General features: G+C 40.1%; 1 protein-coding gene and 1 long non-coding RNA gene across 5 annotated transcripts in view; one reads left to right on the top strand and one right to left on the bottom strand.

Annotated features, from left to right (window-relative positions):
• The first annotated feature begins 2,742 nt into the window (after window positions 1–2,742).
• Window positions 2,743–23,142, top strand: part of lactbl1b (lactamase, beta-like 1b) — a 34,008-nt gene continuing 13,608 nt past the window's right edge. The window contains exons 1-3 of one of the 4 annotated variants that reach the window (XM_036002297.1): window positions 2,743–2,942; window positions 18,232–18,298; window positions 20,855–21,047. In XM_036002297.1, the coding sequence (XP_035858190.1) occupies window positions 18,239–18,298; window positions 20,855–21,047 (253 nt within the window). In that variant the 5' untranslated portion in view covers window positions 2,743–2,942; window positions 18,232–18,238. Of the gene's footprint in view, window positions 2,943–18,222; window positions 18,299–20,386; window positions 20,644–20,854; window positions 21,048–23,142 lie in introns of those variants that run through there. The other 3 variants (XM_031302064.2, XM_031302066.2, XM_031302067.2) reach the window with 3 other exon arrangements.
• The window catches only part of LOC118495285, a 49,000-nt gene continuing 37,111 nt past the window's right edge, over window positions 11,254–23,142 (bottom strand). The window contains exon 3 of the long non-coding RNA XR_004897637.1: window positions 11,254–11,299. This is a non-coding gene — a long non-coding RNA (uncharacterized LOC118495285). The remainder of the gene's footprint in view (window positions 11,300–23,142) is intronic.

Here is a 23,142-nt window from a genome sequence, read left to right as displayed (position 1 = left end):
GCTGTGCCTGATTTTGCTAGCCTTTTGTTTATTAAATTATTTAACTGCACCTGTCCTTCGCCTGCACTTTGGTTCTTCTCCTGCTGCCTGTTCTGAAACTGTGACAATCTTATCATATCCACAAAATGTCCATGCCATATTATAAACCTATTTCAGTGCCAGGGATTGTCTGTACTTCTTCAAAAACAACAACTATTTTGTTTTTCAGTATATTAGAGTTGCCTAAAGCGATATAGAATACCAAAACTATAAAACCCACACAACCATCACAGATATTTTTTTAATCATGTCTCTCTCACAGTGATATCCCGCTCCCCTTCTCTCTGATATTTGTGAATGATACGCCCCCTGGGGACTAGGGACTATCTTTTTATTCCTGTATCTTTCTTGGTTTTATTGTATGTTGTAAAAACTTTGTTACTGTAATTATCTTTATAAAACATTTGTCAAGACTTTGTGTGAATATAGGCTAACAGAAACCTGCTTCTTCTACATGTTGTTCTTCTCTTGTACACCACTACACAGGTCAAATAAAGTATAAAGCATTGTATTAATGCACATGACCACTGTCTCGGATTGTTGATGGAAAACAAAGGATTTGATTTTCCATTTCCAGTAGCTTTAGTCTGTTAATGTGAATGTCTGAGGATTACTGATACAGTAATGATGGAAAGAGTGGACGGTAATCATACATTATATATAGCATTTAATGAATATAGAATTAATTAAATGGAGTAGAGATCAGAGGTGGACGTGATGTTTTTGCAAAAAAAACAAGGTGGCAAATGAAATGGATTATAGGACAGTATTTGATTGTATTTGATTTAAGGGTTAAATTTATATGTATAACCCTTTTAATAATAGATAATGGAATGTACAGTGTACTTGTGTGGCTGCAGTTATTACATATACATATAAATGCAGATGTTACTTACTGTAGAAGGAAGAGATTTTTCAGTACACAAAATTATATTGCTATTTTTACCCCAAACAATCAGTTTGTAAGCACTTGGACAAATAAATTAAGTAGTACATTCTATTTCATTAGAATTCACAATCCCTGTGTAACAACGAACCCATCCTCCAGATAAGGTATTAGTATGACAAGGGGATTGTGTAACACTCATGTGATGGTGAACATGTAATACAGCAGACTTTCTCATATCATCAGCGATCTTGTGCATAATCAAAGCCCCAGTGAAGGCAGCAGCTTGCAATAAGCCCACAAACTCTCTGCAATAAGCCATGTGCACTAAAATGAGCTCCCTACACATTTGTTCACTCACCATATCTGTAAGTGCCTAAGAGCACCCTATTATTTTTAATATGTACAAGTGTCCTGCTCCTTCATGCTTGTACTCCTGAAAAGACTTTTAGCCATCCACCTTGTCACAGACAACATGCCGGTCTGAGCCATTATCTGTGTTCATGAGTTACTATTAAAATGCATTTGACCAACAAGTAAGTGGATGTTTTCCATGTTCTTGTTCAGTATAAAAGGAGAACATTGCAGAAAATTAGGTCAGACTTCATCCAAAACAGAGCCATGGAGTCAGGGGAGAGAGGTCTAGTTTGAGTGTTTTTAGATTCAGCTTTTGCCAATTACTTTTTTGTGTGTGTTACAAGAAAAATGGTTTAAAAAAAAAAAAAGAGTGAATATGCTTCTTAAATGCATGTGCCAGGAGGTTTAAAGAAACCAACAATATGCTGCTCGCAGAAAGGTTTCATAAACTAGTTAGGTGATCAGTCTGCAAAAAGCTACGTTTGAGCCACAAAAGTTTGTTTTTTTTAAATATATTTATCAAACGATTAAAATATTTAAACGCGATTAATCGTATTAATGTCATAGTTAACTCGCAATTAATCGCACATTTTTATCTAGTCTAAATGTCCCTAGATTTCTTTTTGTGGATCGGCTTGCTTTGTGCTTTTGTCGCCTGGCTTTGACGAGGGAGCGGAGAATTCGCATCAGCTGTGTGCTTGGCCATCAAGTGGTATTTCAGACTGGACGTGCTGCGATGATAGCTCAGTTCACAACGACAAAACATACAGATCACTTTGGTCTTGTCAATGGAACCATTTGGCAACTTTTTAAAAGTAAACTTTCCATTCAGAATCTTATTGGCATCCATTTCGGCGTCTCGCGCTCGCTATCCACTCAAAACGTAACGTTAGCCTACTACTCTTTGGCCGGCTCGCAAGCCCAAACAAGTGTGTGCGGCGTGCCTGTTGTTTTGCTTCCGGTCTAGCTAGATGCGGTGTGGTGTTGTAGTTTTTCTAACGGTACTAGTTGTTGCAACAGCGTGTGAAAAAAACTACAAAGTGTGCTAGGCCAAACAGAACGTTAATCTCGCGATAAAAAAAATTACGGTGTTAACGCAAACCAATTTTAACGGCGTAAATTTTTGTATTATTATTATATAATTAACGCGTTTAACTGACAGCACTAATATTTATACACATTTGTATTGTATTCTATTAGAGAATATACAACTTAAAGACCCATAACCTCATTAATGTAATATTTCCCTATCAGTCAAAACTATTTCCAGCTCAGCAAGAATAGTAACAGTTGGCTTTTTGTTTTGTTAAGTGAACTTATCCTCTTAAAACCACACGTCATGCAAATGTAAAATAACACACGCACGCACACACACACACACACACACACACACACACACACACACACACAAAATACACACTGTGAGGGCACCCATTTTATTTTTGTGCCATGGCAGATGTGGCCATTGGCTGTCTGTGATGATTAATCCAGAATGCTGGGTTTCATACAAGCAGGATTTAGCCATAACCATGATACCAACATCTGTCAGGATCCTGCTTCGAGCTCCCGAACCCATACGTAACAAAAGCGGAATATTTCTGTCTTACTGTTTTGATGAAAGAGGGAGAAGCAGTCAATAGATTCAGATACTAAGGTAAGTGTACAATTAATCAATCAATGTACTATAGGATGTGTCAAGGCCTGGAAAGAGATGCTTTATTCATTACAGCTTATGTAACATGTTTTTCCAGCCCTGATTCTAGATGTTTTGTGCATGTGGTGCATTCATTCTCAAATGTTCTGCCTTTCTGATAACCTTATAAACATGAACCTTTGATTTCTGACTGCGCAAGAGCTGTGCATCTTCAAAAGAGTTTATTTATTTCATTTATTACTGCAGTTTATTTTTGCTTAATGTAATGAATGCAACTAACTGAAAACAATAGCATAAACTTATATATTATATAACGTATATTAGCTGGTGTGAAACAGAAGATTATACTGTAATAATAAATACTTTTTGCTCTACATTGCTCATGTTCATAAAAATCTAATTTTCATTCTTAGAAGGCATATTTTAATGATAAAGTTAGGCTACTTTTTTATTTAGATCTATTTTGACTGACAGGAGATTATTTGGTGTGACGGGCTAGATCACTTGTTTTACTGTAATCTTATATATAAATATACATTATTATGGTGTCATCAGGTATAGATCAGATTTTGATAACACCCTGGGTATCTGCTGTTATGATTAGCAGCACTGAGGATAGAGTTTTAACTGCATTATTAAACCCGGAAAATCTAAGTGTGAAAGTTGTGCTGCAACGCACTGTGTACTCTGTAAACCTCCCAGTCATAGGTATTTATCATAGAATCATACCCTCAATGCCTACAGCATGCTTAGACTGTATACGCATTGTGCATGTATTGTGTCAAAATGACAAAAAACAAACATAAATATGACAAGAGTAAATTTAGGTTGATTGACGAAATGAAATTGAAATGATCTCCGACAGAATGTGGGTCACTGCAGCAGACAGCACACAGCAAAGCAAACGAAGAAGATAGAGTGTGAGGCAATTAACAGCTTTTATTATTACCAACAATTGCTCCTCATGCTCATTGCTGCATAATGTATTAGAGTAATCAATATGATATATTATTCTTACTAACAAAGCAGTCATCGCAGTTCTTGCATTAATGAAGGTTATTCATGCATTAATTAGTAAATGTCAAAATATTTCTCAACACATGACACACTAGTGGTGTTAACCTTTTGATACTCTTTGGACATTCACTTTTTAAACCTCACACTCTTCATCTATCTTTGCAAACATTTTATGCGTAGAAGCAGTTTAAAATATGACATTATAGTAGATTAAATTGTAGTTTAGTTTACATAATTCTTTTAAGTTTACACAAGATGCACTAAGCTGTCTAGGTAAATTGTTAATTTTTTGACACATGCTTAACATCATCATTGTCACTGTCAGCCTCTTAGCATGCTGACGTTAGCATTTAGTACTAGCTGCTAGCGTGGCTGTAGACTCCTAGTTTTGTTTTAAACAAAGCTCATTCTTTTTTAACCAACTTTCCCTTTTGATCCAACTCTAAAAAAGCTCATGCCTACATGCAGGGGGTGAAGACAAACTATAAATAACCTGCATTGTTTTGGGGACTTCACATTAAATTGACTAATGTCCCAGAACCATGCTCCTTTACTTGATGTATTAGAACTTCAATATAACATAAAAAATGTGTATCAGAAAAATGGTGTTTTCAGACACAGGACCAGGAGTTTCAACACCAAGCTAATGACACTGCTTGAAAGATGCAGCCATGTTAGCACTTCAGAAGCTGATGTAAGCAGTGGCTAATTTTGGCTCATTAGCTCTGGCACACTGAATAAGTACCGACATGCCAGGTCAGGTTTTAGCTTGGTACTGGATATTTGATGGTATTATAATAGATTTGGAGACCTTGAAATGCAAGACATCTACGTCTTCAAGCTCAGTTGGAGGCTGCGCAGTAACGCTCAGCCATCACCGGAAAAGTGCTTCTAATATCCTTCACTGGTCTCCGTCCAGAGCAACGGGATCTGTTGGTCCATTTCTTTAAAGCCCATGTTGCAGGTTAACCTCCACTGTTGATTAATGGGTACATAAAGCACTCAACATATCATTGTTAAAAATGTCTCCAAATAGTGTTAAAGGACAGTTTTTGTCGTTTTTGGTATTAGTGGGTTTTTTTAACGCAATTCGGTGATGATGTCACATTGGGGAGACGTGCCTCAGCCTAGTACTAGAACTATGGTGACTGACTGGGATGAGGAAGAGGTGTTTTTACTGTTAGTGAATAGCACTGAGTGAAAGTCAAGGTTTTCTTTATATCTAGTGACAGTGATTATGTCGTTAGTTCAGATAAGTACCAGTAAATTTATTCTAGATCTAGAAATAGAAGGCATCATGCTAGCTATGGGCTAACTTACCAGTCCCACCTGTGAAATCCCCCGACGTTGTAAACACATTTTCGATTAGATATCTCACGTTTTGATGATAGCCTACTAGCTCCTGTAACGACATATTTGCCTAGTGTTTATTTATTACTTGGACGGGGATGCTGTTCGGCTTTCACAAGTTTAGACAGCTAGCTAACGCTACGCCGCCGAAGCTTAACATTTCATTCATAAAAATTCAATAAAATTATGGTACAAAAGGAGCACTAACGCCACATGTCTTATGTTGACAACGTGGATGCATATATAGGAAAATCCGAAGGCAGTCGTAATATTTACCTAGCAGTCTAGGCTAACGCTGTTCGCTAACGTTAGCAAACGTTGGCGTAGCTAGCTGTCTAAACTTGTGAAAAGCCGTCCAAGCTGTGTTTCACTTTCCCTCCACTATTATTATACACATAATAAAGACACACGGACTAGGTCGAGACCAAAAGCCATATTTTGCAAGACCAGTGGCACAGACCGAGACCATAGACAGTGAACTGAGACGGGGCTTTCGTCTGTCGTCTCCCCAACGTGACGTAATGCAATGCATTGTGGGGGAAAAGAGAATCATTGCAAACCGCTGTGAAATAGTACTACTTTTTCGTATTTTATTCTGTTTTGTGATATCCATTGTATTTGATGTTGTTGGGTAACAGTTTAAATATTTATTACCAACAAGCAAATTGCGCAAATTTGTTAGAAAATAAACCCTGCAAGATGGGCTTTAACTGTCTATGGTTCCTCGTCAGCCGTCACCTGTCCCTCATTATCACCCTCATTTTCTTGTGTATATTAGTGTTCTCTTGTTTCAGTGTCCAGTTGTCTGCTTTTGTTCCTGGCTCCCAATGTTATTTTTCCTAGTGGTTAGTTTTTCTAGTTCCATTTGGATTCTGCTTTTGTTACTAAAGCAACCGGTCTCTTGCATTTGGGTCCTGCTTTCAAACTTTCCAGCATGACATAATCAATTTATTGGAAACTTAAAAGTCTTTAATTGAGTTGAATGAATGTCGTGCTGAGTATGTACTGAACTTCTCAAAGAAACGTACTACCAGAATACATTCAGCCTTTCTTTCTCTAGCTTGATGAAATGTTATGATTGAGACTTGTGAGTCATGCTGAGCTGAGTGACGGTCTAATTTGTTTGGATGAAAACAAGGGTAATAACTTCGCTAAAGTTTAGAATCCGCTTCACTGCCTGCATACACGGTCCGTGTACTTGGTGGCCAACGGATTTTCGTTTTGAAAGGAAAAAAACAAAAACGAAAAACGGCCAGTTTCCCAATTACCATTAGTAAATAGGAAAACAAAAAACGGAAAACAACCCATTATTCGTTTTTTGTTTTGATATTAAAAAACGGAAAACGAAAAACAATCTCGTTATCCGATTGTCTTTGATGTATTTGTAGATGGAACTCGGAAATTAAAATACGTGTGTATAAGTCGTATTCCTTAATTTTGCATTGGTATTTTTTTCGCGACCCGGAAGTTACTCCCGCCACGCCAAGACCCGCCCTTCAATAGCATTTATTGGCCAGTACTGCCTGTAAGATCCGTTCTGTGCATGCGCATAATTACGTAGTAGAAAACTAACAATGTCCCTGTGCGATTTGTAACTGTCGGTACACGATCCGTTCTGCCTGCACGATAGACTGTATATAAGTAACGTGTCAACACTTTACGACCAAACATTACAACTTTTTTATTAAATCTTTATTATACAATAGTCATAGCTACAAACATTCGAAACTTGTCACTGATCCAAAACCGTGTAGCGACATCGTTGTTGTGTTGTTTACGTTAATGTTTTTACCTAATACTTCGTCTTGACTAATAACCATAGACTGTCTATTATTAATGCGATGAAGTGTAAACGTATAAGTGTCCTTTTGAAGATGGGATGACAGCTCTCCCAGCCACCACTGCTGTATACCACTATAGTAGCTACATGCTAACGGCAGTAAACACTATAGTAGCTACATGCTAACGGTCATCTTAGCTGGCAATGTTGTTAAATTCTCCCCATTTCCGGGTCACATTCCTGCTGAAACATGTCCGATTGTGTAGTGTTTGGTCCGCGATTTTTGACGTTAGAAAGTGCTGCTTCGTTCCACTACAATCTAACGTTAGCATACTCATAGCTAACTATTGTAGCTGCATGCTAACGCGACATAGCGGAGCATATATAGCTAGCTATGTACGTATGTAGCAGGACTTTGTACCGTAAAAAATCACCAATAAAGGCTTCTAAACCAAATACTAAACAAATACAAATACAGTAAAGTGACCGGAATTAGGGGTGAAATGTCCAGCATTGAGCTACATAATAGTTTGCTAGGAGTTAGCTGGTCTCTCACAGAGATCTCATTTGTAGCCCTGTTTTTACCTGATACTTTCATAAAAGTACAAACACAGTGAGAGGTATACACATGCTTAAACTTTATTTAAAACATGGTTAACCTGAAGCAGGACGGAGTCATGACTTATAACACCAAAGCAAGGCTTCTAGCTCAGGCTAGCTAGCGTTAGCAAATTACCTTCAAAGTTGCAAAGAAATGACGAAACGTAAAATTTGAAGCCTTTATTTAATTTGCTACATGGTGTTGTACTGGATGGCCGGACGACCCTCCGTATATCATTAACAGATACTTTAGGCAACTCCAGCAAACACCTTGTAAACTTCATCTTTGCCATCATAACGGTCTACTGTCACTGTCTAATGTTTTCTTCCGGTAACCGGGAATGTCCAAACATCCTTACGCCAATGCGTGCATAGAGCTGTGAAGTTTGCCGGTGTTCGCGCAAGCGTAGAACTGATCAGGCAGTGCACAGAACGGATTTTACAGGCGGTACGGATAGGGTACTGACAAAGGAATAAGATTTATACACAGATTTTAATTTCCCAGTTCCATCTACAAATACATCAAAGAAAATCGGATAACGAGATTGTTTTTCGTTTTCCGTTTTTTAATATCAAAACAAAAAACGAATAATGGGTTGTTTTCCGTTTTTTGTTTTCCTATTTACTAATGGTAATTGGGAAACTGGCCATTTTTCGTTTTTGTTTTTTTCCTTTCAAAACGAAAATCCGTTGGCCACCAAGTACACGGACCATACACTTTGAGTTTATGAAAGGCAGCATGTGGACCTTGTCTCTGTGTAGCTTTGGTAAAGAAATGGCTCCATAGGTGCAACCTTTAGCTGACCCAGTAAGAGCGTGCGCCCCATGTAGGCTGAGGCCTTTGCAGAGGCGTAGGTTTGAATCCGACCTGTGGCCCTTTGCTGCGTGTGGCAAGTTACCCAAAGACCCTGAGACTTATACACACTTATGAAATAACTGTAATGTAAAATAAGATAGAATTAGCCTTTATTAATCCCCATAGAGGGAAATTCAGGTGTTGCAGCAGCACAAAGACAGAAATATGGACAGATAAATAGAGAAGAACTATACAAGAGCAATTGGAGACGTTACACAGTATGATTAGTTGAATGTATATGTAAATAGTGAACACCAAAATAATATATACTGCTGTAATCAATTTAGTAAAGTAATCATTTTGATTTCAAAGTTCGAAATTAGTGCGATTTTGGCCATTTCCACATGTTGTACTTTAACGAACTCCTCCTAGAGATTTCATCCGATCAACTTCAAATTCGGTCTGTGCCATCTTAAGACATTAAAGATGAAAAGTTGTTAAAAGAAAAACTTTTCGTCATAGGGCGTGGCCGTGGCGGGGCGGCCATTTTGTGCGTTTCGCCGCCGAAACAGGAAGTGGGTGTAACTCGAGTGTACATTGTCCGATTGGCTCGAAACTTTTCAGGATTCATAAGAGTCCAACCCTGAGGACAAATAAAGGCCGATATTTACTTAAAGTCATAGCGCCCCCTAGTGGCAACAGGAAGTAGGCCTAAAAGTCAAGGTGCTATACTTTAACGAACTCCTCCTAGAGATTTCATCCGATGTACTTCAAACTTGGTCTCTATCATCCCAACACCTTAAAGATGAAAAGTTATTAAAAGAAAAACTTTTCGTCTGACGGTGTGGGCGTGGCGTGGCGGCCATTTTGAGTGTTAAGCGATGAACAAATAAATTGTTGTAACTTGAGTGTACGTTGTCGTATCTCCCCGAAAATTCTCAAGATTGACAAGGGTCCAGGCCTGAGGACACCTACAGGCCATATTTGACTTTTGGTCATAGCGCCCCCCGCTGGCAAAAGGAAATGCGCCTTATATGACAAACATCATCCGATTTACATGAAACTTAGAATGTGTGGTCTACATGTGATAATGAGCCGGCCCCTATAATATAACCACGCCCACTTACTCAGGCCACGCCCCCTTTCATAACACTTGTACCGTTTAAGGTAGAGTCTTGTGTGAGGTGTCATTGAACTCAGCAGAGAGTTCCTTCTTCATTGGTGATCGTTTGGCCCGCCCCCTATGCTTAAGCCACGCCCCATTTCATAACATTTGGCCCGCCCCCTATGCTTAAGCCACACCCCCTTTCATAACATTTGAACGATTTAAGGTTGACCATTGTGTGAGGTATCAATGAAATCAGCAGAGAGTTCCTTCTTCATTGGTGATGGTTTGGCCCGCCCCCTATGCTTAAGCCACGCCCCCTTTTATAACATTTGAACGATTTAAGGTTGACCATTGTGTGAGGTATCAGTGAACTCAGCAGAGAGTTGCTTCTTCATTGGTGATGGTTAGGCCCGCCCCCTATGGTTAAGCCACGCCCCCTTTCATAACATTTGAACGATTTAAGGTTGACCATTGTGTGAGGTATCAATGAACTCAGCAGAGAGTTCCTTCTTCATTGGTGATGTTTTGCCCCGCCCCCTATGCTTAAGCCACGCCCCCTTTCATAACATTTGAACCGATTAAGGTAGATCCTTGTGTGAGGTATCATTGAACTCAGCAGAGACTTCCTTTTTAATTGGTGATGGGTTGACCCGGCCCCTATAATTTAGCCACGCCCCTTTTTATAACTGGTGACCCATTTAAGGAAGAGTCTTGTGTGAGGTGTCATTGAACTCAGCAGAGAGTTGCTTCTTCATTGGTGATGGTTTGGCCCGCCCCCTATGCTTAAGCCACGCCCCCTTTCATAACATTTGAACCATCTAAGGTAGAGTCTTGTGTGAGGTATCATTGAACGCAGCAGGGAGTTCCCTTTTCATTGGTGACGATTTGCGGTGTCTGAGTGCCGCAAAAATGCACGGTCGCAAGGAGCGGCGACCGCCAGTGACCCCGACGCGCGCAGAGGAGCGAGGGCCCGTCCATCGCTGCTTGCAGCTTTAATTGATTTTGTTCCTGTAATGACATATCATCACGTCTCGCAATACCAATAATGTAACCTGCTTTTACAATATAAGATAAATATACTGAAATCTAGTTATTCTATGTGTTTGAGCTCCCATCTACCGCACACACAGAGTGATGTGCTGAATCATAAGACAGGCTTGCATTTATGTCAGTCGCTAACACTTTATAATACAGCCTGTGATTACAGTGAATATAGTCTATATCCGAGGGCGGACTGGCCATCTGGCATACTTTCCCAGTGGGCCGACGTGCTTTTTGGGCCGACCGCAGACACTTTTTTCGGCCCATGAACCGGTCCATAAAAGTGGTAGGCCTAGATCGGCGGCCCATTGTTTTTTCAATTGACACTGGGCTGCTGGCCCAAAACACTTTAGTCAAAAATATCTTTTTTTTTTTTTTTTTTGAAGACGCGGCCCATGAAACACGTAGCTCAGCAGCCCATTGGTTGTTTTATTAATTGACATTGGACTGGCCCAATCATATCTTTACACAGCACCTTTTTTGGGATTTCTGCCTGCATGCAGTTTCAGTGTGCATCTGCCAGGCTAGAATAGTGATAGAGATCATGGAGAAGAAACGCAATGGAGGTGCAGAGCTGCGTGAGAAAAAGAAACAGCTGGCCCTTCAGGCAGACGCTGCCAAATGTATCAAATTGACAAACATGTTTTCGGCAGAAGCAGGACCTTCATCAGCTCCCGTGGCTGATGATAGTGGTGGTGGTGGTGGTGGTGGTGGTGTCGGCGGCAGTGGAATGCACAGTGAGGAGGAGACTCAGGAGGAGAGGGACAGAGATGAGGGAGTGAGGGTAGAACCTGCGGTAAATCCAGACAGCTAGCTAGACTATCTGACCAATCAGAATTTTCTGTTGCACGACGAAAAACAACTTTTGAACGTACACATGTTCCACTAAACGAGTTCCTTCCCGAGGCTATTTTGCAGCGGCACCGTGGCTCCATCCTGCGCTTTGTGCCGCCCATGACGATTGTGATTGGTTTAAAGAAATGCCAATAAACGAGAGCACGTTTTTCTCCCATTCCAGAATGCCAGACCTTCCTTTGCAGCGCTGTGGAGGATGGTCTGGAAATGCGAGACTACAGTAAATAATACTGACATGTTCCCACAGGTACCCTGGCTTAACTGTAGACACGATGGAAGAAAACACGACTATGGGGAACAAGCGAGTAGCAACTGGGAATTTTTGAGGAAAGAAGAAACAAATCAGACAAGTACTTTTGTAAATACTGGGTGTGGTACAGTATTGATTGAGGAGCAAAAGCTAAAGAAAAATTATGTTAACAACTTTGCAAGTAAAAAGGGGAGAACAGCCACACATTCCAGTTTATTACAGCCTTCATGTCTGAAAGTGGTCATTGTTATTACCATTTGTACGATTCATCACCCCACTCTGTGACAGCAGGCTTTTTTTTGAGTCAGCTCATGGGGCCATTCTGAGCTGATATAAACACGTTTGCCTTTAAAAGTGGTTGGACAACACTTTGCACAACAACACTTTTAATATTAATCATACCCTGCCCTCAGGGCATGGGTGTAAATCTGATCTAACAGTAGGGGGGGTCAATACATAAAATTTATGAAGAGCAATTTTTGAAGGGGACACAAATAATACAGCCACAATTATACTCGTAGAAGACGTGTACACAGAGGAAAGCCTTAATACTACCATTAGTGTAGCATAGACTGTAACATTATGCTTCTTTTCAGTGGTTCTCTTGATTGAATGAAAAAGCTGACTAAATTGACCAAAATATTCTGCTTTAAAACCATGTATTTATTTTTAAGTTGTTTACAATCAAGCCACAAAAATACCTTAAAACATAATGACTTATTTTGAAAAAGTGTCCCCATATAAAAGAAATACAATACTTTTGTACACTTGTTAAATTAGCGGATCATAATGTTAATTAGTGAGCCACTGGTAAAGCTCATCTGCTCACCCTGACAGCCACATGAGCCACACTGTTTGCAGCAAACCTATTGATCAGCCACTTAACATCATATTGAACAAAACACAACTGTAGATCTTCCATATTAACCCTAATATCAGTTCACACACATAACGTTAGGCTTATCGCCGTGGTAACGTTAGTTGTAGTGGGTGCATTTCTATCCAACAAGCTATTAAACAAGCTAGGTAACGTTACATTATATTACACTAACATAGCGAACTTTTTGTCATAACTAATTCATTAATTACTCAGCATCATTTCCATTTGAGAAAAGAACAACTTTATCCGATGTTTAATGCGAATAAAACAGCCTTGAACCACCTACTTACTAGCTACATTCCTGTCACTACCAATGTGACTGTGAGTCGAGTCAAAGCCCGTCTACGGAAAGCCGTTCCACTCCCTATTAAGCCCCATTGTACCTATTTTGGTTGCAGTTCCACCAGAGTTCCACTGGGGGTGATCACGGTCCAGTGCAAAATGAATGGGAACCTATGGAGCTAGACGGCTAAATTTGTCTCTTTCGCCTGATTGTCGTTGAGAAATCTCAGATTTGATTGTAGTTTTTGCAAGTTCAACATGGATTATAGGTCGAAAGTTGAATGAACAAGTACTTATGCCCTTTCGATTTGTTACAGGTTGAGTCGTTGTTGCCCATAACACGCTAGCATTCTGCTAATGAATGCTGATTGGTCAGTGAAGGACTGATTACGATCGGAGATCCCGCTTGACGGCATCCGAAGCAGAACCAGAATGCCAGAGTGAATATTTCGGCGTGGTCTTTAAAACATTAGCAAACCTCTTTCTAGCACGTGTATTGACAGGGAGAGCCTAACCTGTCAGCTGTGTTGTCGATGCCTCGAGAGAGAAAAAGGAAGTGACTCAGAGCTTGCCATAAAGCAGAATCTCTGGCCGTATATGTGTATGACGTCATTGACATTTTAAAAGGCTTTTTAGAACAAAAAAGCCACTTTAAAAAAATCTAACACCCAGCAGTGTGTATTTTCTTAGCCTCTCCTTTCAAATGCAACATTCAAATTACTAGACAAAAAATTATATCCTGAGAAAAGTGGATTTTGAGGGGTATGGCTCCATAGAGTCCCATTCATTCTGCACTGGCCTGTGAGCGCCCCCTATATGGAACTCTGGTGGAACTGCAACCAGTTCAGAAGCCGGAAGTAACGAGAGAGTGGAACTTCTTCCCAGATCCGATTCCTAACGTAGAGCATGCAGTGGACCAAACCACTGTGAGGCAAAGGAGGGGGAACTCAAAATGTTCCTAAACTTAAAAAAATTATTTTTTGGTATTGTATTGTTTGTATTGTTTTACTACTTACACAGATATTTTAAGTATACATTTTAATGTTATTTACAATACACAGCATGGTTTTCTAGGGGGGACAACCCATAGATGGGGGGTTCCTGACCCCCCCGACCCCCCTGGGATTTACGCCCTTGCCTCAGGGCGTATGGCGCGTTCATGCCACCTCGGAATAACAGGGACCGCCCCCGTGATTACATTGTTTTTCCGACTACCAGTGTTCACATGGTTAGTGTCGGTACACGATCCGTTCTGCCTGCACGATCCGTTCTGCACATGCGCAAGATAATACTGTTTTACCGAGGATACGACCTGCACGATCTGTTCCACGCTAGCCTATGGCTAGCCTCCACCGGGAAGCTAACGTTAGTTTAGCTAACAGCTAATTCGGCTAACCGCTAGCTGACAGCTAGATTCAGTCTAAATGAGCACAAGTAAAGTAGAACTGACGTAACAGCTGTTATATATGTTAGGTGTTTGTTATATATGTCAACGTTTATTTTCAAGTTTTATTTTGAGGGTCTTTTAAAGTTATTACATGCTGTCTCAGCTAGCAGTTAGCCGAATTAGCTGTTAGCTAAACTAACGTTAGCTTGCCTGTGGAGGCTAACGGCAGACCGCTACAATCAGCTAGCGGTTAGCCGAATTAGCTGTTAGCTAAACTAACGTTAGCTTGGCTGTCGACCGGAAGCGTGGAACAGATCGTGCAGTGTCGTAAATCCTCGTACAACCGCGCATGCGCGAACATTTTGCGCATGTGCAGAACGGATCGTGTACCGACAGTTAGGATGGTCGGGATTGTCGGTACACGATCCGTTCTGCCTGCACTATCCGTTCTGCACATGCGCAAAATGTTCGCGCATGCGCGGTTGTACGAGGATTTACGACACTGCATGATCTGTTCCACGCTTCCGGTCGACAGCCAAGCTAACAGGCAAGCTAACGTTAGTTTAGCTAACGGCTCATTCGGCTAACCGCTAGCTGATTGTAGCGGTCTGCCGTTAGCCTCCACAGGCAAACTAACGTTAGTTTAGCTAACAGCTAATTCGGCTAACTGCTAGCTGAGACAGCATGTAATAACTTTAAAAGACCCTCAAAATAAAACTTGAAAATAAATGTTGACATATATAACAAACACCTAACATATATAACAGCTGTTACGTCAGTTCTACTTTACTTATGCTCATTTAAAATACAATCACTCAATACTTGTCTTTATTGTTATTACTGTGAAGTCTTAATTTAGCTGTAGCTGCTTTTCCCATTACGTTTGAGTTAACGTTATTTTAGACTGAATCTAGCTGTCAGCTAGCGGTTAGCCGAATTAGCTGTTAGCTAAACTAACGTTAGCTTCCCGGTGGAGGCTAGCCATAGGCTAGCGTGGAACAGATCGTGCAGGTCGTATCCTCGGTAAAACAGTATTATCTTGCGCATGTGCAGAACGGATCGTGCAGGCAGAACGGATCGTGTACCGACAGGGATCATACAGTCTATGGTCAGGATGCGTGTTCTTCTTCTTCTGTTATATTGGCGTTTGGCATAACAACTTGTTGCATGACTGCCACCAAATGTTGGGCGTAGCCTTGAGCATCAGGTGTGTGAAAACCTGGTGAAAACATGGAGGCTACAATAATTTGCTGCTGTTTTCTTATGCGAGCATACAAACAGCACATCGTCAGGTGTTTGTGTTATCTGCAGGACAACGAACAGGAAAGGACACGGATAATGTGTTATTGTTTTTTTTATACATAGGCCTATTTATGAATAATTTGAAACATGTTATGTCTGTGTATGTTTCTCAGCAGAGGCATTTGTCCACAATAAACAGTTTATTGTCATTGAAATATGTTCAGTGAACCAAAATCGCCTACATCAAACGTCAGTTGTCAACAACGCGTCACCAACTGGGAAACTCGGTTAGCAAAATCTGGCCCGAGTTTCCCACCTCTGATTCCGACAGGAAGGGACGTGAATCATGACGTTTTCACTCGGAAAAACGTTTTTCCGATGTCCATGAATGCACGGAAAGTGTGGAGGATGACACCATGCTCCAGGTGGTTGAGACTGTCTTCCGAAAACTGCTCCCCTATCGCTTGTTCAAGCAGCAGTTACGACGACTTATATTTATGTATGGTCATTTTAAGGACGTGACGGCCGCCATTTTGAAAATAGGGCTTTTCTTGGAGTCAAACTTTGGTAAACTTTTAGTATGTTTTTAAGTACATCTGATACTACTGCAAACCACTGAGAAATATTTTGTTAGAATTTTTTTGGGGTCAAGCCATATTTGCAGCTGACTAGTGACAGCGCAGTAGTCATTAGGATGGGAGAAAAGCAGGAAGTAAGGTGACGAAGTATAAGAGTTTTAATTTTTTTATTTAAATTTTTGTTTTTAGTAAGGAGGTTGGTTTGAGTCCCGTTTGAAAATAAAAGTAAACAGCAAGTTTTTTTATTTACTTTATGAATGACATGTTCAACGTGAAGTGCGTAACCAGAAGTGAAGTAATATCTGATTTTATATAATAATATCTGTCTTTGTAAATATTTACAGTCTATGATTGCAATAGACCCAAACGAGCTTTTTCTAAACTTAACTTTTATTAGTAGTTATGGTGCCTAAACGTAACCAAATGGCGACCATTGAACAACATTAAAGACGTATTTAAAGCTGTGACCTTTGTGTTCAAAACCGCGACCGATGTTCAATGGAGTAGATATGAGGACGGAAATTGTTCATGTGGATTATATTAGAGGGTAAAAACAAATGACCCACATTGTTGTATTAGGGGTGGAACGGTACACAGAAGTCATGGTTCGGTTCATACCTCGGTTCAGACATCACTGTTTGGTGCGAGTTCGGTACAATGGAGGGAAAAGCAAAACAAAAATGCAGAAGGAAACATTTTTTTTATTGTGCATGTCTCAGGCTGTACCACCTAGTGTCATACAGTATATCCCCTGAGCTAGCTGCAACAGCCTGTGTAAAAGTAAGATGTAAACAGTTAACAATAAGTACCCCACATCATCTCCAGACTCCATCTGTATCTTGTAAACAAAATAAGACAATCCGCTATAAAACTGAAAATACAGCATCTCTGTTCTCTGCAAAGACAAACTAAATTACCTGATTAATGCAACGTTATCACGACATCTCACGGCCATTTTTCACCGCAGAAAGCTGCTCCCTGTCTGGCTAAAGCTAATAAAGTTAGCCTAAAGAAACAAGGCGTCTGTCCCAACTAACGTTACGGTTCGGAGCCGCGTTGCTGGAAACGTAACACTAATCTACAACAGCAGTCTTATCCACCACTCTCTCGCCTGTACTACTGGAACTGACTGGGAAACCGAAGTTTTCCCAAACTTGCGATCTTAAAGAGGCCGGCGGGTCGCCACCACTCGCCATACTCGTCCTTAGTGTTGCTATCTCTGACTCACCAAAATTTGCATACATAGGCTGAGCTCGGCTACATAGGCAGCGCGCCAATCCTTCAGAGCTAAGGAGAAAGATTAGGTGTCCCTAAATAACCCACGTATCTAACAGTAGTTCTGCATTACATTAGTTCCGCATTACATTAATTTATTTATTTTTATACCGTGTATTCTCCGTGTAAATTCATGCACCGAACCGTGACGCCCGTACCGTTTCGGTTCAATACGAAGACATGTACCGTTCCACCCATATGTTGTATGGTTTGTAGGACTGGGGTGGTTAGCCATTACCAGCAACAAACAAGCCCACCACAAAGTCTCTGCAGCTAAGCAAAAAGTATCAAAGGTGGCGCTAAATTTGTGGGATTATCTGTGTCTGTCACAGAGTGAAGAGCAGTCCATCTCATCAGAAAAGAAAAATGCTCACACAATAACTAAATAAGGAGAATTGGTATTTTATGGGTAAAAGAGCCCACCACAGCAATGTAACGATTGCACATTCTTACTGCCTTTGGTAGCATAAAATAATATTCACTGTGGCAATAATCCATATAAAGGTTGACATTCCATTAAGGTTTTTGGGTTAACAACGTACTGTATGAGTCGTCAATGTTTCTCATACGATGTTTCTCAGTCTATGATGCCACCTTGTTCTATATCAGAGCAGTCCAAGCTGTTCTAGCAATAAGAGGATGTGCCAGAAAAAATTATCCTGGCTTCTTGTTGCTCTCACCTCCTCCTACTTTCATATCTGTGGACTTTCTGTAGAGAGAGCAGCGTCACAGAATCCACATCTTTTTGTGACCCTAAAACTTCTGTCCTACACTAATAAAGCAAATCGAATAAAGCAAATTCTGTGCAGAATCTAAAGAGTAACTGCTTGTTTTTTATGTAACAGCTTGTGCAGTGAAACCATGGGCAAGACGGGGAGTAAAGTCCTCAGAGAAACCTCAGTGGACGGGGTTCAAGCCCAGGTAAAAAGCAACCACATCACACACATACAGTACAAGCTGTGCAAAGTCATGCCTGCAGACAGACACATGACATGCAGGAATTATGGGAAATACACATAAAATGGGTATTTTCCAGCTAAAAACACATTAAACTACTGTGGTGATGATGATGATGATAATGATGATGATTGTGTGTGTATGTGTGTGTGTGTGTGTGTGTGTGTGTGTGTGTGTGTGTTGTGTGTGTGTCCTGACTGGTGAAATGGGCCAGCTGCTGTGCTCTCCAGCTATCACAGGTTATGCAACCAGGATCAGCCGCAGCTTCCTTTCACACTTCATTTTCCCACATCGCATCATGATACCTATAATCATCAAAATACATTACTGCGCTATGGACTGACCATTAATATCTTGTGCTTAAGCGGAGCGAAGGAATGGTAGTCACTAGATGTACCCAGCCATGGATAGAAATTCTATTTATTGCCAAGATTTTCAGAGTGTGATTTATTCATATAAGCTACCCACTAGCAGTACAGTAGATACTAGATCAAATATTTTATCAGGTTAAATGTAATTTAAAATCGTGGTAGTCATAGATGTTGCAATAGTACATTTTTTAGGAATTGAATCGAAAAAACATTTATAGATAAAATAACCAGATTCTCTTTCATTGCTCTGGCACCCCCAAAGTCATAAAATATTATATAGTTTTTATATTATGTGCACAAGATTTAAAAAAAGGTCATCTTTCAGGTCTCAAAAGTATGTTTTTCCTATTGTTCCTTTTATTTAAAGCTGTGTTCACCTTAAATCTTGGTTTGCAAACACGTGCATGCACATGTCGTGGTGCAGTATGCAATCACTCTAATGTGCAAAATTGGAGCCTCCAGCAATCATTTACAGAGAATGGAACCAGCAGTTAAACTTTTGAAATGAACATGATTTGCATATTTATAGATTCTGGAGTGGATGGAGGAGTAGATGTAATTTCAAGAATTTAACCTAATTTTTTTGTGAATTAATTACCATATCAGACATATATTATTATTCTAAACAGAATATTTTTCTCTATCGTAAAACACTTTTTAATAAAGTATTGCCTGCAATGACTAACCAGCAATATTAAGAGGATAAATACATTGGTATAAACAAATAGCAAATTATGGTTTATCATAATTATATCACTCAACCCTATCACCCACTATTAGATAGGGAGAAAAGATATGACCAGGATTAGCAACCATAGACATGGCTCTTTAAAGCTTTAGTGCGTAACTTTTTGATATTATTGAACATCCGTTACATTCAAGCCATTGCCAAATGAGTTGCTACAAAGCTAATTAAGACTATCAGCTCCACACAACTCTCTCTGTATTTTTCAGTATGGCTATGTTCAGAAGATTGTGGTGTCCGACAGTTTTGTTGTTATTACATAGAATTCCTCATGGGGCGGCAGAAACTACGCACTATAGCTTTAATACCAAAGTCAGATGAGTTTTTTTTTACTCTTAGTGGTACATATTAGCAATGCATGTAAATGACTTTGGTTTATAGATGTAGTAGTAATCAAAGAATACAAACACATGGCTTAGTTTTTATAATCCATTAACTTTTCCTTTTTGCAAGAATGGTACAATAAGTCAACAATAAGTCATTATTGTTTGCCAGTTAGCCAAATTACTGCTCCTGCTGTGATTGAAATAGACATGCAAACACATACTCTTGGACTCTTGTAGCTGGCAGTGTGAATAATTTGTTGATAGCAGTGCATCTTATTCTCGGTCATTATCTAAATTCCCTTCAACAGTCCAAATTGTCTGTCAGTCCCTCACCCAGTTGATCCAAATTTGCTGCGCCCAAGTGATTGTACTTTTCAGCTCATGCTCTGGCTAAAAGACGCACCGTTGTCACCCCATCTTGACTCGTGTTAGCTGAGAGGGTGCCATCTTTGTCAGCTCGGTGGCAGGCTCCACGAATCGAAGGCTGGACTGAAGTGAATTGATTCACAGGGATTAGGGATTAGGACGTCCCCGGCCGCTTTGGTGGAGTAAATCTGGGGATTATGATGTCAACAGCCTGTGGCTGCAGGAGAAGAAAATTGAAATGGGAGGGACGGGAGCACTGATGGCCCAGGATTACAGCACAGTCAGTGAGAAATCAGAGATGGGAGTCCATGTCTGTGTCCAAGTCAGTTCTCCTGCTCAGGAAAACCTCCATGGGACACCATTTACTGCCTCTGGGGTGCAGGAATCGCTTACATAGTAGAACTAACTTGGGGTAAATGTTTAGGATGTTGATTGTGTAAGAAGATTTCTGTGGCACTGGTAACCCAGTCCTTCCTGCTCTGGCCTGTGAAGCATCAGGTGGTGAGTACCGTTAAGTGCAACAGGGATCACTTGTGTAAGGAACAAGGGATTTCTAACTTATTTTACAACAAAAGTCAACAGATAATGTCTAGTCAGAGAATCCACAAATATGGGAAACATTTACAAGTGTATAAGCTAACAATTGCCAATTGCCAGTGCTAACCTACTGTGTGTTGTTGTGTGTTTGTGTGCCTGTCTGTCTGTATTCAAGCCTCCTCCTGCTGTGGCTGCTCCTGCTCCTGATCCTGCTCCTTCTCCTGCTACCGTTAAATTCCAAGGACTCACTAAAACTAACAAGATGAAGGTGAAATGGACCCAGCTGGGTTTGGTCTTCTTTCTTGTTTTGTCACTGGTGATGACAGGATGCTTCTTCTGGCAATATCAGCTGCCCAAACTTCTGCCAGGTAAGATCGAGGTCACAGGTGGAGACAAAAAAAAGGTCTGAAATATTGTTGCTGTCAGGTGGAGAATGTCTTGAAGCTGAGCAACCTTTATCTTAGCTGACATTACATCACATTTCATTTAGCTGACACGTTTATCCATCTTATCCATTTTATCCGACTTCCAATAAGTGCATTCAACCATGAAGGTACAAACTCAGAGCAGCAAGAATCCCAAAGAAGAAGTGCATTAGCTTAAAATGAGACAAAACTACAACAAAACACATGTACAGTTGTGTTCAGAATAATAGCAGTGTTTTTAGAAATAGTGAATAATGCTCAAAATCCTTAGAATAGCTTTTAATTCCATAATATCAATGCATTGGGAACACTCAATTCCAAATCAAAACACGACCAAAATTGATCAAGTTTGTGTTATACCTTTATAGAAAGTGAAGAAAAAGGAATATTAGGCTGTTCTTTTAATTTTTTTGAGTATTTGCATTTTTCTTTACAAACTTAAACATTTACTGTATAAACTGAAAAATGTCTCAAGGGTTTGCTTTACTGCACTAATATTTAGTTGCATAACCATTATTTCTGAGAACTGCTTCACATCTGTGTTGCATAGAGTCGACCAACTTCTGGCACCTGTGAACAGGTATTCCAGCCCAGGACGATTGAACTACATTCCACAATTCCTCTGCATTACTGGGCTTTGCCTCAGAAACAGGATTTTTGATGTCACCCCACAAGTTTTCTATGGGATTGAGGTCTGGGGATTGGGCTGGCCACTCCATAACATCAATCTTGTTCATCTGGAACCTTGCTCGCTTACTAATGTGTTTTGGGTCATTGTCTTGTTGAAAGACCCATTTCAAAGGCATTTCCTCTTCAGCATAAGGCAACATGACCTCTTCAAGTATTTTGATGTATTGAAACTGATCCATGATCCCTGGTATGTGATAAATAGGCCCAACACCACAGTTTGAGAAACATCCCCATAACATGATTTTTGCACCACCATGCTTTACTGTCTTCACAGTGTACTGTGGCTTGAATTCAGTGCATGGGGGTCGTCGGACAAACTGTCTGCGGCACCTAGACCCAAAAAGAACAATTTTGCTCTCATCAGTGCACAGAATGTTGCCCCATTTCTCCTTTGGCCAGTCAGTGTGTCCTTTGGCAAATTTCAACCTATTCAGTACATGTCTTTTTTTCAGCAATGGGACTTTGCAGGGCTTCTAGCTGATAGCTTTGCTTCACATAGCCTTCTTCTGATCATAACAGTTCTCACAGGTAACTTTAAGTCTTCTTTGATTTTCCTGGAGCTGATCATTGGTTGAGTCTTTACCATTTTGGCTATTCTTCGATCCATTCGAATGGTAGTTGACCATTTTTTCCCACGTCATTCAGGCTTTGGATGCCATTTCAAGGCATTTAAAATCATTTTGGCTGAGCAGCCTATAATTTTCTGCACTTGTTTATATGTTTTCCCCTCTCCAATCAACTTTTTAATCAAAGTCCGCTGTTCCTCAGAGCAATGTCTGGAACGACCCATTTTGCTGAGTATTTCAGTGTGAAATGCACTATAACCAACATGCACAACATGTGCTTCCTTCCTTCCTTAAATATGGGCCATAATTGACACCTGTTTCTTCACAGAATCAATCACCTCACTAATTGAACACAACACTGCTATTATTTTGAGCATGCCTCTTTCAATTACAGATTCAATTACACAGAATGAGCAGCATGCATGTCATGACTGTTGGGTCTGTTGGTTTTCTATGACTCTACAACACTTGCTAGTAAATTATTTGCCATGTAGAAATATCACTGCTACCAAAAAATTTGATTTATGAGGTTAGTGATGTTGGACTGCTATTATTTTGAACACAACTGTAAGCGCAATTTATATAAGTGCAATTTGATTTTCTTCTCTTTTTTTTATAACCATCATCTTCTTGGCGAAGGTGCAGTCTGAAGAGATTTGTGTTAGCTTATCTTTATACATTAATAGTGAGCTGTGACCTAAACCTGACTGCCTGAAGACTTTCTTGAGACTTGAGAGCAAAAAATCATTTAAAACTCATTTCCATTTCATCCATCATTTCTT

Source organism: Sander lucioperca, chromosome 6, assembly GCF_008315115.2.
Source record: "Sander lucioperca isolate FBNREF2018 chromosome 6, SLUC_FBN_1.2, whole genome shotgun sequence".
Taxonomy (NCBI): domain Eukaryota; kingdom Metazoa; phylum Chordata; class Actinopteri; order Perciformes; family Percidae; genus Sander; species Sander lucioperca.
The sequence above is the reverse complement of the archived record's forward strand: the minus strand, read 5'-3'. Positions and strand labels throughout refer to the sequence as shown.